The sequence below is a fragment of the Balaenoptera borealis genome (assembly GCF_965194805.1).
Source record: "Balaenoptera borealis genome assembly, chromosome: 1".
In the NCBI taxonomy this organism is placed as follows: Eukaryota; Metazoa; Chordata; class Mammalia; order Artiodactyla; family Balaenopteridae; genus Balaenoptera; species Balaenoptera borealis.
The window spans coordinates 93,765,690-93,783,312 of NC_138860.1; the positions used below are offsets into that span (position 1 = coordinate 93,765,690).

The following is a 17,623-nucleotide window of genomic DNA, read 5'->3' on the forward strand; positions in this document are numbered from 1 at the left end:
TTAAAAGAGAAGAGTATTTAAGAGCTAGGATCTGGGTGCTAGGTGTATTATTATTATTATTATTATTATTTTTAGCAGACTTCAGGTTTTACTGCCAAAAATTACAAAAACAAAAAACTTCTGATTTTTAAAACCTGTGAAGTTTTAGAATTGTAAATGAGGGGCTGTGAATCTGTAACATCTACTTTAATTTTATTTTTTTAATTTAATTTTTTTCCTGAAGTATTGTTGATGTACAATATGTGCTAGGTGTATTTGTTGTTATTGGGGTATTGTTGCTCTCAAGCCTCTCAGTGGAGACCTAAGGAATATATGTTCTTTGTACACACATATACATCCACATAAATATGTAAAGGGTGGCAGAATATGCCACCCCAAAATGTGCTACTATGGCCTAAGGATTATTTTGAACAAAATGTTCTTAAAAAACAGCAGGTGCAGGAAGGGTGTTCTGACTTCCCCTTTTCTACCTGAAAGCAGGAGATGAAACCCCCATGTAAAAGATGTATTCCTTATACCAGGAGGAAAGACACATTCTTATCACCAGAGATAGGGAGTCGACGCTGAGAAAATTGTATACAACAGATCTTGTTAAAATAACTCTTATCTTCCTTTAGTCTCCCCATATATTTTAGTTACTCTTCCACAATTGCCTCTTTGTTCAACTTAATATATAAGCCCTTAGGTTTTGTCATTGCTTTGGGTCTTCATTTCCTTATGAGGGCTCCCAAGTCACGTAAAACTTATATTACATAAATCTGTATGCTTTTCTCCTCTTAATGTTTTTTAAAAAAATATGTATTTATTTATTTATTTAGGCTGCCCCAGGTCTTCGTTGCGGCATGCAGGATCTTTACTTCTTAGTTGTGGCATGCAGACTCAGTTGCAGCATGTGGACTCTTAGTTGCGGCATGCAAACTCTTAGTTGTGGCATGCATGCGGGATCTAGTTCCCCAACCAGGGATTGAACCCGGGCCCCCTGCATTAGGAGCATGGAGTCTTACCCACTGGACCACCAGGGAAGTCCCTTAATCTGTCTTATGTCAATTTAATTCTCAGGCCCAGCCAGAGACCTTAAGAGGGTAGAGGTAAAATTTTTGCTTCCATTATATATACATACATATACAATTATACATTTATGTCTCATTTATGTATTTATTTCTATAACTATCTCTATATGTTGACACCCATGAGGACACAGATACCACAATTCCAACCCAGCATTGCAGAGTTTATTCTAGTTTTCTCTTTCCATATTTGTAACTGAGGAGGATGTCCTCACCCCACCAAGGCTCTGACACATTATGACGGGTTCCATTCCTGCACTGATGCCCTTCTTAACCCTCTCAGACTACCCTATGCTGGGCTAACCCCTGCCCATGCAAAGCTGTTCTCCCATTGGATGTCTTCCTTACCCTGCTCAGAGACCAAAGCCCTACACCGGGCCTTCCTTCTACACAGATGCCTTCCCCATCCATCATGGGCTCTGATGCCAGGGCCAGGCCATCCCCCTGTGCTGGCCACCCTCCTCACCCTGTGCTGGCTCTGATGTCCCATGCTGGGTGCCCCCACTCTTCTCTGGCTTTGACTGTCTGTGCTGGGTGATAATCCCCTGCAAGGACACACTCTTCACCCTGCTTGTTCTCCAAACTCCTGATGGCCCACCCTCCGATGTAGAAGCCTCTCTCTTCATCCTGCAGAGGCTGACCCCTCTCCCCAGGGGGAAACCCTGCTTAGTCTCTGACTCTGCCCTGGAGCACAGCTGCTCTCCCTCTCAGGCACAAATACCCACATTGTTGATCCCGCTTAATGGCTTCTGGGCAGAATCGCTGGGGAAGGGAAAAGAAACAGGTAAGAAGAAGAGCTCAGTGACTATTTTTAATATTTATCAGTTATAATAGACAATGCTGATTGCCTTCACAATAACCCTTCTTTCCACCATCTTTTGTTACTTGCAGCCAGAAGAATTCTAACTGCCCAACTAACCTTACTGATGCCCCTCTCTCAGCATACAGCCTTGCTTCTTTCTCAGAGGCTACACAGGCTTTTCCTACTCTTCTATCCACATCCCCTAAGGCACAAAATTACCTACATCTCCACAGTACTCTATCTTCTTTCCCATAATTTCCAGGCAGTGATATTCTTTCTCTTATTCCAAGGCTAATTTACCCATCATGTGTTCTATATTCCTATTTTCTCCCAGATTCTTAGGGAGTCTGCTTTGGTAAAAGTTTCCTTTATTTCCTTTATTTTCAAATTCTGGATTATTATTAGTTCTTTTCTTTAAGCAGAAAAATGGCCAAGTCTCTCCCTTCTTATAAACAAAGATAAACCTTCCTCTGATTAGAAAACATTTAATATGTACATTTTTTTGGATCCAATGTAATTCTACTTCTAAAAATCACTTATTGGGACTTCCCTGGTGGTCCAGTGGTTAAGACTCCACACTCCCAGTGCAGGGGGCCTAGGTTAGATCCCTGGTTGGGGAACTAAGATGCCACATACTGCAACTAAGCCTGTGTGTCGCAACTAGAGAAGCCTGCACGCTGCAACGAAGACCCAGCACAGCCAAAATAAATTAATTAATTTAAAAAAATCACTTATTAACTTATTGAATATTTATAAGCACCCATGTGCCAGGTACCATTAATAAAATGATAAGCAGAAACAGATATCATCCCTGATTTCATGGAGGTTAATGAGACAAATATCAATCAGATAATCACACTAATGAATGCATTACTGCAAATTGAGACCTTAATGATAAAATGAAATATTATGTACTCATATTTGTTGGTCCCTATTCCAAACTCTTTCCATGCATTAATTTAATCATAAATAATGTATTATATGCACTATAATATGTATATAGTTTTATTATGCCCACCACTATTATACGCACTTGCAGAAATGAAACTGAGTCAGAGAGAGGTTAAGTAACTTGTCCAAGGTCATACAGCCAATAAGTGATAGAGTTGGAATTCAAACCCAAATAGTCTGGCCCCTGCTCTTAACCATTATGCTATACTGGTCCTCACAAGTAGCTATGAAGAGGGATCTTTTTTTTTAATTTTTAAAAAAATTTTATTTATTTATTGTTCCTGGCTGCGTTGGGTCTTTGTTGCTGCGCACGGGCTTTCTCTAGTTGCGGCGAGCAGGGGCTACTCTTCGTTGCGGTGTGCGGGCTTCTTGTGGTGGCTTCTCTTGTTGCAGAGCACGGGCTTTAGGAGCACAGGCTTCAGTAGTTGTGGCACGTGGGCTCTGTAGTTGTGGCTCGTGGGCTCTAGAGTGCAGGTTCAGTAGTTGTGGCACACAGGCTTAGCTGCTCCGCGGCATGTGGGATCTTCCCGGACCAGGGCTCGAACCCGTGTCCCCTGCACTGGCAGGAGGATTCTCAACCACTGCACCACCAGGGAAGCCCGAGGAATCTTTTTTTAGTTTTACTTTATTTTTTATTTTTCGCTGCCTTGAGTCTTCGTTGCTGCTCACAGGCTTTCTCTAGTTGCAGTGAGCGGGGGCTACTCTTCGTTGCAGTGTGTGGGCTTCTCACTGTGGTGGCTTCTCTTGTTGCAGAGCACGGGCTCTAGGCTCGCGGGCTCTAGAGCGCAGGCTCAGTAGTTGTGGCACACGGGCTTAGCTGCTCCGCGGCATCTTCCCGGACCAGGGCTCAAACCTGTGTCCCCTGCATTGGCAGGCGGATTCTTAACCACTGCGCCACCAGGGAAGTCCCAGAAAGAGGGATCAATGAGGATATACAACAAAGAAAACTGATCTAGACAGGAGCTTTCTGAGGAAGTACTGCTTGAGCTCAGACCTCAAGTTTGAGTAGGCATTAACTCTGCAAAGTAGGTGGTAGTGGTGGTAGGAGAAGCAATCATTTCACCTAGAGGGCAGAACGTGCAAAGGCCCTGAGGCAAGAGGGAGCATGGCACAGTGAAGAAATTGAAAGGCCAATGTAGCCAGAATGTAGAAAGCAAGGGAAAAGTGAGACATTATATGGCTAGAGAGGTAGTCTAGGCCAGATGAAACGGGGCCTTAGTGGCCCTTAGGGATTTTGTTTTTCATCCTAAGAGTAAGAGAAAGCCATGAAGATAAGGATTGGGGAAGCAGGGATCAGTTTCCTTTGAAAAGATTACTCAACTCCAGTTTAGACAGTGAATTATAGGGGAGTCACAGTACATATGGAGATGAGGCTTGTGATATCTTGAGGGTGGTAAGCTGACTTAGGGTGGTGACAGTGGAAATGGAGACAAATGGAGGGATGTGGAGAAATATTTAGAAAGTCAAATTGACAGGACTGGGTAAAAGATTAGATATGAGTGGTAAGAAGTTGTTAGGTTTTAAGGACGGCCCCCTCCTGTATGTAATCTGTCAATAAAATCAGTTAATGTATCTTCTAAATATCTTTCTTTCTAGCCCAAAACACCATTTATTGAGATAGGGAATGTGGAAGAAGATGAAGAGGTTTGGGGAAAAGATTACTGAGTCTTGGACATGCTGACTTTGCAGTGCCTTTGAGACATTCACGTGGAGATATTAATTGACCTGGGCTAAAGTCATACACTTGGGAGTTATCATTGTATGGACGGCAAATGAAGCTGAAGCATGGATGAGTTTGCCTAGGGGAAGAAAATTGATTGAGACGAGAAGGGGGTCTAGCGCTGATATTTCAGAAAGCCCAACATTGAATAAGTCTGAGTACAGCAAAGTGCTAACTTTGTAGGCCTGTATTGATCAAACCATGCATATTCCAAAGAAAGGCTTGTTTTTAGAACTGTTCTTGACTGACTCCTGGGAGATGATAACCTCTGAGCCCTTGGAATACTCTGCCTAATAAGAATGGTTTGTATGCCTGAGGCCTTGCGCCACACTGTATCACTTTGACTGAATAGTTTAAGCTATCAATGTGATTTATGCTGAACATCTGTTTTAGTATGCCTGAGGCCTTGGACCATGATATATCAGTTTGACCTCTGTGGGCTGGAATTTGAGCAGCTGAGGTCAGTTATGTGGGTGATCCATGCGTATGGGACAGACCTTCCCCCAAAATAAAAACCCTGTATACCAAGGCTTGGGTGGACTTCCCTGTTTGGCAACACTGCACAAAGGTGTTGTCACACATCATTGCCGGGAGAATTACTGCCTGTGCAACTCCACTGGGAGGAGACACCTGGAACCTTGTGCCTGTTTTCTTCTGGAATTTTCTCCATGGAACTTTTACCTTTGCTGATTTTAATCTGTATCATTTCACTGTAATACACCATAACCATGAGCATACCAACTTTTCTGAGTTCTGTGAGTTCTTCTAGTCTGTTCTTGGGGACCCTGACACAGTATGTAAAAGAAAAACAGCAGTCCAAGAGGTAGGAAGAAAACCACCAGAGTATGGTGTCATGAAAGCCATGGAAGTAAGTGATTCCAGAAGAGGGAATTGTCAAAGGTGTGAAATCCCATGGAGAAAACAAGTAAGGTTAGGAATAAAATATGTCTACTGGATTTAAAAAACATGGAGGTCCTTGATGACCTTAGCAAGAGCTGTTTTAGTAGAGTGATGGAAATGGAAGCCAGGCCAGAGTAGATTGAGGAATAAGTGGGATGTGAGGAAGCAGAGAACTTTACACAGAGAAACAAATTTGAAGAAAAAGATTACAGGTTAATTTACCTTTATTTATAGTAGCAAAATACATCAAACATAATCTAGTTATTTAATAACCTAATAAGAACGCTTTGAATTTATATATTAAAATTTTTTACAATGGGTATACTTGTTGAATCAGCAATTCTATCTTTAGAAATAGTCATAAAAAATAACTAAAGACATGCAAAGTATTATCCATCACAATGCTTATCACAGTATTGCTTATAATAGCAAAAAGTTGAAAACAACCTTATTGTGTAAGAACAGACAGCTAATATATTACAGTACACTCACATTAAGAAGTCTGTTTATTGTCTAAATTGGAATGTATCTTACTGGTTGCAAGAATTAGAGATAATGTGTGTGAAATCACTTTGTAAATTGTAAACTGCTGTTCAAATGTCCTGTTTATTACTGGGATTAACAATGTGCTCCTGGAAGGCCTTAGAAACATAGAAAAGCCAAAGAGCTAGCAATTAGACTCAGAACTCTGCCATTTGTCCCCCTTTTCTTGGTACTAGTGGTTCTCAAACTCAGATAACATGGCACCTGGAAGTCAAAGAGCGCTTTGCACAACATCATGAAATGCTGAGAAGTGAACTTTATTTTTTCTAAGATCTTGTTTTTAATTATCTTAAGCCTTATGGTCACAAAATCTACAAATTTGTGCTGATAGTGTATCTCCTCTACTTTAATCCTCTAATGAGTTTGCAAAGACACCATTACCAATCACATATATACAGGAGTTTTATAGTTTCATGTCGTTTTGAATAGCTGTTTAAAGACAATCCTGAATTATAACTTAATCTCACTCAGATAGTAAAGGATTTAAAAGCAAAGTTTAACTTGCTATTATATCTTGTCACACTGACTTTTAAAAGCCTCTGACCTTATAGATCATCTATAAAATGTGAGAAGTGTTAAATATTCTTTGATATTTTACATAAACCACACTAAAATGCCTTTCATTAAGTAAAAGGCAACATTTTACTTATTTATTTTTACTTATTTTTCTCTTTTCTTTTTGGACGCACTGCGTGGCTTGTGGAGTCTTAGTTCCCAGACCAGGGACTGAACCTGGGCCCTCGGCAGTGAGAGTGCGGAATCCTAACCACTGGACTGCCAGGGAATTCCCAAAAGGCAACATTTTGGATACAGGGAATTTTGGATTGGCATAGTTAAGACCAAAAAGATAAAATGGATATTTCTACCTTGTCTTCAGCCCTTTACAGCCTAATGAACGCAAACTGAAATGCAGGTGAGTCTTGCTCAATTGTATGAGACAAAGTGATTTTCCCAGTATCTAAATGTTATACTCATATAATCAGTTCTATAAACCCAAATTAAAACCAATATTCTATAGGTTTTGAGATGGCATTCACCGTCTTTGTGAAAAGTTTGATATTAACAGTCAAGTCTAATTATATCTGTAGAAGAGGGAAACAGTGACAGTACTTGCTGAACTGGAATTACTGTCAAAATTCAAAAAGCTGATCACATTAATTTAACCACAGCCAATCTTATTTAAATCAGGACTGTCCAAAAAAATATTCTGTCAGCCACTCATGATCTGAATTCTGGTATATGAGATCAATTTAAATATCTTACACATAAAAGAAGTTTAGACATTTCTGTTTTGTAAGAAAATAAGGCAGTGGGCCAACTATTACTCATTAGAAGCTTTGAGATAAGCTATCAAGTCTGCCCTTTCTGTCTTCTTCTTAATGCCAGCAAAGATCATTTTTTTCCAGGGATATACTTCTTAGGATTCTCCAAATATATTTCTCCCCAGGTGATGCCCTTGTTCTCGTTGGCATCAGTGTAAGAGAATCCCAGGGTCCTGACCTGTCTTCCATCCAGGACCATTTATTATGCTTGCCTTTCTTTTCCACAGTGTGGCACTGGGCATATTTCTGGACAAAAATCTTGCTCTTCTCCACATCACCCATTTTAATTTTGGTTTTTTGACATGTGCTTTAGGAAGGTCCTTGCTCTGAAGTTGGACTTCCTGCTAAGTCCAAGGATATGCTAATCCAAGGTACATGTGCTTATGTACCTGTGTTTAGAGAAGTGAACTTTAAATCACAAGATGTCCCCTTTATATCCCCTGGCCTTACCCACTCATGATTGCTAATACGGCACATTAACAGAAATTCCCCAAATCTTTTTTTTTTTTTTTTTTTGGTTGCGCCACGTGGCTTGTAGGATCTTAATTTTCTGACCAGGGATTGAACCTGAGCCCTTGGCAGTGAAAGCGTGGAGTCTTAACCACTGGAATTCCCCAGAAACGCCCCAAATCTTAACTGCAGCTCAGCATTCCTCTGCTGGTCCTCATGACCTCTTCCACTCCTGCTGATGACTGTAGTTGCTCTGTCCAAGAGTGGCAGAACCAGCCATTGCAAACCTTCATGCTATTCTTGGGCTACTCTGCCTCACTGTTGCCAACCTGCTGTGCTCTCACCATTGCTCACTTAGCTATGTCATTCCCAGTGCTCCTTCTCTTTTCTGGACAACTGTAAAGTTCTTTTCACTTCTGGTTACCAGCAATATCAGGGCAGTTTTCTCCACAGCAGAGCTACTAGGCATCTACTGATAGCTCTCCTTTATTTCAGAACTGTGTTTTTCTTTTCTTTTCTTTTCTTTTTTTTTCTGTGTTTTTCTTATAATGTTTGGGCAAGTGGGTCAGGGGTAAAAGATAGCTTAGGTTAGGGAAATGGCTGGATCCTTACACTCGCTGCTCAGTTCAGCCCACAGCATGGTTTCTCTTCTTGAGATTTTTCTCTGAGGTATCTTTGTTTCTGCCTCCAGTTCTGTTCCCTTCATGAACCTTTAGGTCTGTCTACTTTTACATTCATTTCATGTCTACCATGCGCCAGGTACGGTTAGCACTTTACAAATATTTAATTGTCAACCTTGAAGTAGATCCTACTGGTAACAAAAGCCCTTTTACAGGGGCTTCCCTGGTGGCGCAGTGGTTGAGAGTCTGCCTGCCAGTGCAGGGGACACGGGTTCGAGGCCTGGTCTGGGAGGATCCCACATGCCGCGGAGCAACTAAGCCCGTGAGCCACAACTACTGAGCCTGCGCGTCTGGAGCACGTGCTCTGCAACAAGAGAGGCCGCGACAGTGAGAGGCCCGCGCACCGCGATGAAGACTGGCCCCCGCTCACCGCAACTGGAGAAAGCCCTCACACAGAAACAAAGACCCAACACAGCCAAAAATTAATTAAAAAAAAAAAAATTCTATGAGAACAAAGTTTAAAAAAAAAAAAAGCCCTTTTACAAATGAGGAAACTGAGGCAAGCTAAGTAAGTTACCCCAAATCACACAGCTAGTAGGTGGTGGAACGAGGCTTCAAACTAGACATTCTGGCTCCAGCACAGGCTCAACCTCCATGCAGTGCAGTCTCTCCATCAGACAGGTTTGTCCATATCATACGTCAGTCTTTCAATTTCACAATTTCTCCTGCAAGATTTCTGGGTTCCCATTGCAAATCGAGAATGCAGCTGATTCAATGTCCCCAAGTACTCCATGACAATTTAATTCCAGGCACTGCATTCTCAGAGCACAGTAAATTATATTGGTGGGGGGACAGTTTGCTCTCTATAAAATTATATCGTTTTCAAAAACAACACTTTTGGGCTTCCCTGGTGGTGCAGTGGTTAAGAATCCGCCTGCCAATGCAGAGGACACGGGTTCGAGCTCTGGTCCGGGAAGATCCCACTTGCTGCAGAGCAACTAAGCCTGTGCGCCACAACTACTAAGCCTGCGCTCTAGAGCCTGTGAGCCACAACTACTGAGCCCGTGTGCCACAACTACTGAAGCCCACGTGCCTAGAGCCCGTGCTCCACAAGAGAAGCCACTGCAATGAGAAGCCCGCGCACCACAATTAAGAGTTGCCCCCGCTCACCGCAACTAGAGAAAGCCTGTGCACAGCAATGAAGACCCAATGCTGCCAAAAATAAATAGGTAAATAAATAAAATTTTTTAAAAAGTGTTAAAAAAAACCAAGCACTTTTATACTAGATTTTTATAGTTTTTTTTTTTTTTTGGCTGTGCTGCGTGGCATGTGCCGAACCCATGCTCCCTGTAATGGAAGCGTGGAGTCCTAACCACTGGACCATCAGGGAATTCCCTTGTACTAGATTTTAATAAAGGCAAGTGGTAGCAGGCATCAAAAGGTTAAGAAAAATGCAAGGAAACAAAGATTTTGGTTGAGAAATTTGGCCCACTAATTTGTTTTTTTGAAGTGAATTTGGAGAAAAGTCTTTATTTGATCTTTATTATATATACACCTTATTTTTCACCACCTGTACAGATACCACCCTGGTTCAATCCACCATTGTTCCTTGGCTGAAATATTATTTTATTAGCAGTCTAACTGGTCTTCCTTCTTCCACTCTGACCCCCGACAAGTGATTTCTACAGTAAACAGCCACAGTGACTCTTTTAACAACTTTGAGTCTTGGATCAAAACTCATCCAAGATTTCCTATCTCACTCAGCATCTTAAAACTGGAGTATGAGTATTCGGGTACTACAATGGAGGAAATTTTTCCAAAGGGTACACAAGGATAGTTTTAAGAGATTTAATTTTATATTAATTCATATATATACACATATGTATACATGCATTTTTTAATGCAGTGCTTATGTCAATAAAAATGAAAAATGGAATTGATACAGGACTTTATCTCTTCCTAGTAATGTTATATACATCCATGTCTACACAAACTAAAAAAAACTACGTCATCTCATTAAGACAGTCCCAATTAACATTTTACTTTTCATGTTTAATATTTATTTAATGAAATAGAACATTTTTGATCATGTACTTTTAAAATGGATGACGATGTTTGTTAAACTACTTGTTTACCTTTCTATTGGATAGATTTAAAAGTAATGTGACAATTAAAAAATGTTGGTATTTCAAAATGTCAGAAATGGCAATCTTTGCAACTATTTACACTCCTGACGAAAAATGTTAAGAGTCAACTTATAATGTTCGAGGGAGAAAATAGTTTTTCAAAGTTCTTTTCCAGGGCACAGAAGTTTAAAAAGTTGAAGGCCATTTCTGTATATGACCTGGTTCCTTTAATTCTATTATGTCATATTCTACTACTCTTTCCCCCTTCAAGCCACTCCAGCCACACAGACTCTTTGCTGTTCCACTTACAAGCCAAGACTGCCTCAGGCCCTTTGTACTTACTGTTCGTCCCTCTGCCTGGAACACTCTTCGGCAAGAGAACCACAAGCTTGTTCACCTATCAGCTGAGGCCTTCCCCAATCATCTCTAATCTCTTTTACTCTGCTTTTTTTTCTTCATAGCATTTATCACTCTCTCCATATATTTATGTCAATCTTCCTCCAGATTGCAAACTCCTTGAAAGTAAGGATCTCCTTTGTTCTTTGCTGTAATCCTAGCATCTCTAAAACACTACCTGACTCATAGTAAGAGGTCACTATTTTTGAACGAATAAATGAAAAATGTTTCGAGGTGGTTTATTTTAAGGACTTTTACCAGCTCAAGAATAACGGTTTCTTGGGAACACTGTCAGAAGAGAAAAGCACTTCACAATCCTAACATTAAAACAGCCGTAGTACTTGTTTCTCAATAAAGACTCTTCCTGAAAGCTTCTATTACCGACACTGTTAAGGCATTTGCAACCCAACTCCCGCCAGGGCACTAAGTGAGACTCTCAGGACATAATATTGGTTAGATCGTGACTCCCCAAACTGACGCACGTCAGAATCAGCCAAAGCGCTTTCAACATTCATCAGCTCTCCCCCACTTCCTGATGTAGGTCTGGGGTGTGGTCCTGGAACAGCTCTGCTTTGAAAAAGCTTCTCAGTTGATTGGTTTTCTGAAGCGTAGCAACGTCAGAGAATCAATCACCTTAAGAAGCTAAAAATAGCTGTTAAAATAGCTGTTTTTCCTCACTGGGTCTTTTCAGCCTATTTCTGGTACGCCACCAGTTAAAACCAAAAATCCTCACTTTACTGCTCCCCTGAGACACAACCATCCAAAGGAACGCGGCCAGTTAAAGCACAGAGACCCAGGAGGTCGGCACCTCGGAGCCAGGAGGCCAAGGCGTCTGACCCCGCGCCGAGTGAGGTTCCGGAGGAGACGCGCCCGCCTCTGGGGACCTCGCCGCCCGAGAGACACTCACTCCGCAGGAACCAGCCCCGGGCTTCCACCCTTGCCTGCTCTTCCCCGCACCATCGCCGCGGCCGAGCTCTTAACCACCCCGACCAAAGGTAGTTCAGCGTCAAGAGCCTCTGACTTTAAACGCTCACTGCGAGCCGCACTGCAACGGGGCGGACTCCACACGCCGGCCACGGAGGTCAGGAAGGGCGGCCAGGACGTCTACGCGCCCACGCCCCGAGTTCCCGCCTCCCTCCGGAGGACGTCCGTGCGTACGTGCGCGCGCCGTGCCCGCCCTCCTGCAACCGCGCGACGCGAGGGTGGGGGCGCCGCGTGCGCGCGCGTTCTCGTACCTTCGTTCGCTTGCCTGCTCGCTCTCGGCGGCCGCTCTCGCTGCGGCTGCGGCTGGGGCTGGGGGCGGCGGCGGCGGCGGGCGGCGCGGGGCGGTCCGGCGGGTTCAAAGAGGAAAACATGGCGGAAAACAAAGGCGGTGGCGAGGCTGAGAGCGGCGGCGGGGGCAGCAGCAGCGCGCCGGTAACTGCCGGGGCCGCCGGGCCCGCGGCGCAGGAGGCGGAGCCGCCTCTCGCCGCGGTGCTGGTGGAGGAGGAGGAGGAGGAAGGCGGCAGGGCCGGCGCGGAGAGCGGCGCGGCCGGGCCCGACGACGGGGGGGTGGCCGCGGCCTCCTCGGGCTCGGCCCCGGCTGCCTCAGCCCCTGCAGCCTCAGTGGGCCCTGGAGTTTCCGGGGGGGCGGTATCGACGCCGGCCCCAGCTCCGGCTTCGGTTCCTGCTCCGGGTCCCTCGGCGGGGCCGCCTCCTGGACCGCCAGCCTCGCTCCTGGACACCTGCGCCGTGTGTCAGCAGAGCCTGCAGAGCCGGCGTGAGGCGGAGCCCAAGCTGCTGCCCTGTCTTCACTCTTTCTGCCTGCGCTGTCTGCCGGAGCCCGAGCGCCAACTCAACGTGCCCATCCCGGGGGGCAGCAACGGCGACATCCAGCAAGGTGAGCGGGAGGCCTGGCCCGAGGTCTGGGCCGAAGGGGGTTTGCGGTGCCGAGGAGGATCTGGGGACGGAGGTGCTCGAGCCCGGGGCTGCTCGGACCGGCGTAATCCTAAGGGGTCTGAGGTGAAAGACACGGCTCCTGGGACAGTTTCCCGAGAAGCTGGACCTCCAGAGATACGGGGAGGGTGAAGGGAGGGGTGCCGGCTGCGAGAGGCTGGGGGAGGGGACACCGGCTGCAGGGGAGGTTCGCGATGTGCGGATACGGGCCGGGAAGGGGTGGACTCTGGCCAAGCGCAGGTTCGGGAGCGGGTGGAACGGACTGTGAGAGAAGAGGGAGTCTGGGAATCCGCTTGTGAGAAGCATTTTGGAGGGAAGGCCCAGGCGCGAGAGGTGTTGAGGAGGTAGTAGTTAAGAGATAAGGGCAGTGAGGATGAATTGCCTTAGAGGGAGAGGATTTGATCTGTTCAAAGCTAGGGGCAAGAAGGACTAGGGAGGCTAAAGGGCATTACAGAATTTGGGGCTAAGAGAAGGCGTCTGGTAGAGAGTAGTTTTAGGATGACATTGAGAAGGAGGAACTCTGGAAGCAAAATAGCTGTGAGGGGCCTACATGGATAGGGAAAAATCTTAAGGTTTAGGGGTGAAGGAGAAATGAACTTTGAAGGGAATTGGGAGTTAGGGAGAGCTGGGCATGAATTTCAGTTCCTTGTACATTAATGAACACTTAGTGTTCTGGATATTGTGCTAGAATTGGATAAAATACTCAATGAGGAGCTCATTCATAGTCCAGCATAGGGGAAACAAACATATAAGGTACAGCAGTGGAGGTGGGTCCTTGGTACAGTGGTTGTGGCACAATCAAGAGAAGGTCAAGGAAACTTCACTGAAAAGGAAACCCTTGAGTAGGTTTCTTGAAGGGTGAGTAGCTCCCTGGGTTGGAGAGTTTTCAGGGCACAGGGCACCTTACACATCCCTGGAGCTAAGCGATGTGTAAGGTGATTGGTGGAAATTAGGTTGGTTTGATGGGCTGAATAGGTAGGGGGTCTGCAGTGCCTTATCTGAAACCCTTGGGACCAGGTGTGTTTTAGACATCAGAATAGGTTGGAAATTTTTCTTTTTCCTGGTAAGGTCTCTAACACTCCGGCGGGGTCTGGGTTAACAGCTCATTATCAAATATTAATGTTTCTGCAGTGAAGCATGTGAATATTATTCTAATGGGATAGACCAATAACCTCCTGCAATTCAGGGTGGGTTTTGTTGCAGAGTTATGAAAAAACTTTAAAATTTCAAAGCTTTTGAATTTTGGAACTTCAGGTAGGGAAGGGATTGTGGACCTGTACTAAAGGGTTTGGGATTCATCCTGTAGAATGTATCCTGTACAGTGTAGATAGATTAAAGGGAGTCCCTAACAGATTTTTGTATCAGGAAGATAAAAGGATCACATTTGTGATCTAGAAAGATCACTTGGGGGCACATTGAAGGGTAAGGGAAGAAAAGACCCAAGGCAGGGCCAGTTAGGAGAATCCTGGCAGTAATCTAGGGGAGAAATTAGCATTTGGAGTAGGTAGTAAAGGAGTGATATAAGGTGTTAAAGAAGGAAGTGTTTTGGTATGGGCAAAAGGTATGGACTTTGGGAGAAACATTTGAGTTTGGATGCCTACTTTGTCACGTCCTACTTGTTACTTGGACAGATTAATTTTACAAGGACAAAATTACCTACCTCATAGAGTTATTGATAGAATGAAGTGTGTTAAGTGACTAGTACATGGTAGTTATTGGTGAAATGGCAACTAGTTTATTAATAGTGGTAACTAATTGTAAGTAGCTGTGGGAATGGATATGAGAGGCTAATTGAGATTGGAGTGAGAGAGACACACGTGTCTAGGCCAAGTTCCAGGTTTCTTGTTTGGTGGGTGGCAGTGTTATTAATGCAAATAAAAGAATTCAGGTACAGAAGCAGGTGTGTGTGGGGTGGAGGGAGGATATAATGATTTCAGTTTTGGGTTTGAAGTATTATTGAGATCTGCAGGTAAGAATGTTAAGAGTAACGGTTTGATTGATGGAGAAGATTCTAAATGATAATGGGTATATAGAGGGTGGATAATGGGTGTATAACTAACTGCTCATGGCCTCACTGAGTATAGTAAGACATGTAGGATTCAGTGTTCTTGTGGGAACCGGGAATAGGTGAGAGATTTAGAGTAAACACAAGATGAAAATTGTGTTTGATTGATGTGGCTGAGGGACTGAGGTTATGAAATTAGCTCTGTATTACTTATGCAGGAGAGAGAATAATAGTGTGTAAATTCCCTCCTCATTTCTCCATCTTTTGTTTTTGAACTAGGAGAAATAAGTAGATGGGACTAAATACTGTCAATCTTAAGGCAGTGTTGCTTTTTAAGTGGTATCTAAAACAAACTAAGTCTGGAAGCCATCATGTTTTTAGGCAGGGAGTCTAGAAAGTAACTTATTAGTAACTCCTGTATGTATCCTTTGCTTTGCTGTTTAAAAAAATCGAACATGCTGTTCTGGAAGTAACACTGGATTTGGAGTCAGGGGACATAGTTCTGCCCCTTAATTGTTTTCTGGTTCCCTCAGGTTCATAATGTTTCTGTCCTTCAGTTTCTTTATCTCTAAATGTAGCTAATAGTTCTTCACTTATATCTCACTAAATCATATTAAATAATGAAAGTGAAAATGCTTTTATAAACTGAAAAGCTTTGCAAATGTAAGGTATTATTGAACAACCTGTGATTCCATTTCTGGTCTGGGTATCCATAGTTGGTAGTTTAATTCACCATCTTAAGTGGTCCCGAAACAATGACATTACCCTCCCTTCTAATGGACTTTTTTTCTCTTCCTCTAACACACCAGAGTTATTCAAACCCTTTAGCTGTTCCCTTTAGATCGATGATTCTCCAAGTGTGGTTTCTGGACTAGCAGCATCAGCATCATTTGCAGTCTTGTTAGGACTGCAAATTCTTGGGCCCTACTCAAGACCTTCTAACCAGAAATCATTTTTATTAAGTCCTCCAGGTGATTTTGATGCACACTAAGTTTGAGAACCACTATTCTTTTTTTTTAATATATAAAATTTATTTATTTATTTATTTATTTATTTATGGCTGTGTTGTGTCTTCGTGGCGGCGAGCGGGGGCTACTCTTCGTTGCGGTGCGCGGGCTTCTCATTACAGTGGCTTCTCTTGTTGCAGAGCACGGGCTGTAGGCATGCGGGCTTCAGTAGTTGCGGCACGTGGGCTCAGTAGTTCTGACACGTGGGCTCTAGAGTGCAGACTCAGTAGTTGTGTCACAGGGGCTTAGTTGCTCTGTGGCATGTGGGACCTTCCCGGACCAGGGCTAAAAACCCATGTCCCCTGCATTGGCAGGCGGATTCTTAACCACTGCGCCACCAGGGAAACCCCAAGAGAACCACTTTTCTTAAGTGAAGGGCTCCTCACTTCAAATGTTGCCTCTGCAGAAAGACCTTCTCTTGATCACTTTTTTTTTTAGGGCTTTATTTTTAAAGAGCAGTTTTAGGTTTACAGCAAAATTAAACGGAAGATATGGAGATTTCCCATATATCCCTTCTCCCCAGACCTACATAGCTTCTCCCATTATCAACATCCGTCACTAGCGTGGTACATTTTTTAGAGTTGATGGCCCTACATCATAATCACTCAGAGTCCACAGTTTATGTTAGGGTTCGCTATTAGTGTTGTACAGTTTAAGGGTTTGAACAAATGTATAATGACGTGTTCGTCATTGTAATATCATACATAGTATTTTCACTGCCCTGAAAATTCTGTCTGGCTGCTCCTTTTAAGGTACAGTTGGCTCTCTGTATTTGATGGGGGTTTTGGAACCAATCCCCTGAGATTGCTGAGGGACAGTTGTAGTCTTCCAGGTCACTCTTTGACATATTATCTTTATTTCTTCATAGGACAGCTGAAATCCAGAATGTTTACTTGTTTTTGTGTACTCGTTTGTTCCTTGTTTCCCACTAGAATATTGTAGAGTGAATGTTCAATAAATAGCTTTTGGATGAATAAGAATCATCTGGAGAGCTTTTTAAAATACCATTTTGGGAGTTTCAGAGACTGTTTCAATTGACTTGGGGATGACACTAGGATTTGAATTTTTTATAAGTATCATGTGATTCTGATTCTGGAACCTGCCACACTTTGAGAGACATGGATTTAAATATTTTGAGGAGAAAGACTGATTTATGTGCTGTTGGAATATTTGGAAAATCAAAATAGATAATTTAGTTAATATTTGTTGAATCTCAATTGTGAGCTTTTTAAAGTGCTTTTGTGATTTTTATTTTTTATTTTTTTAGGTTTATTTCAGATTCAGTCAGAATAGCTATCAGTAGTGGGTATGTACAAATCTATAATGTATCAGTAAAAATACAAATATGTATTGATGCATCTGAACAACCTTTCAAATGAACTCTTGAAGGAGGTAAGACTTTTGTAGTAAGGCATAGACAGCATGGTGATGTGGATGATTATCTGGATTGGGAGTAACTTGCATTGGGTTCTGCTGTTAATATGCTGTGTAGCCTTGGGCAAGTCACCTAGACAGCCTCTCCAGGTTTGCAATATGAAGTTGAGTTCCTATCCAGTAAAATTCTGTGTGATTCTGTTATTGTCTTTTATGCTAACTTTTTACATCTACATAAGTTTAATATTCTTATCTTTTGTGGGGAATAATCAACGTGGAAAAATGATTCTGTTTATGAATCTTCAACTTTTTGTGAAAAGTCTGAGATGGCAACAGTCATGTGGTAAGTGGGAGGGAATACCTCTGGGTATAGTGTGAAGAGCACCTCCTCACAGTGGTTGTGTT

General features: G+C 43.2%; 1 protein-coding gene and 1 pseudogene across 6 annotated transcripts in view; one reads left to right on the plus strand and one right to left on the minus strand.

Annotated features, from left to right (window-relative positions):
• LOC309617494 (cytochrome c pseudogene) overlaps positions 1-10,837 on the minus strand; it is a 28,719-nt pseudogene extending 17,882 nt beyond the window's left edge. The window contains exon 1 of the transcript XR_014249660.1: positions 1,005-10,837. The product of XR_014249660.1 is annotated as a cytochrome c pseudogene (transcript). The remainder of the gene's footprint in view (positions 1-1,004) is intronic.
• A 1,304-nt stretch (positions 10,838-12,141) lies between these two features.
• The window catches only part of TRIM33 (tripartite motif containing 33), a 155,245-nt gene continuing 149,763 nt past the window's right edge, over positions 12,142-17,623 (plus strand). For 3 of the 5 annotated variants that reach the window (XM_082368902.1, XM_082368901.1, XM_082368904.1), the window contains exon 1: positions 12,143-12,776. In XM_082368902.1, the coding sequence (XP_082225028.1) occupies positions 12,251-12,776 (526 nt within the window). In that variant the 5' untranslated portion in view covers positions 12,143-12,250. Of the gene's footprint in view, positions 12,777-17,623 lie in introns of all 5 variants that reach the window. The other 2 variants (XM_082368903.1, XM_082368905.1) reach the window with 1 other exon arrangement.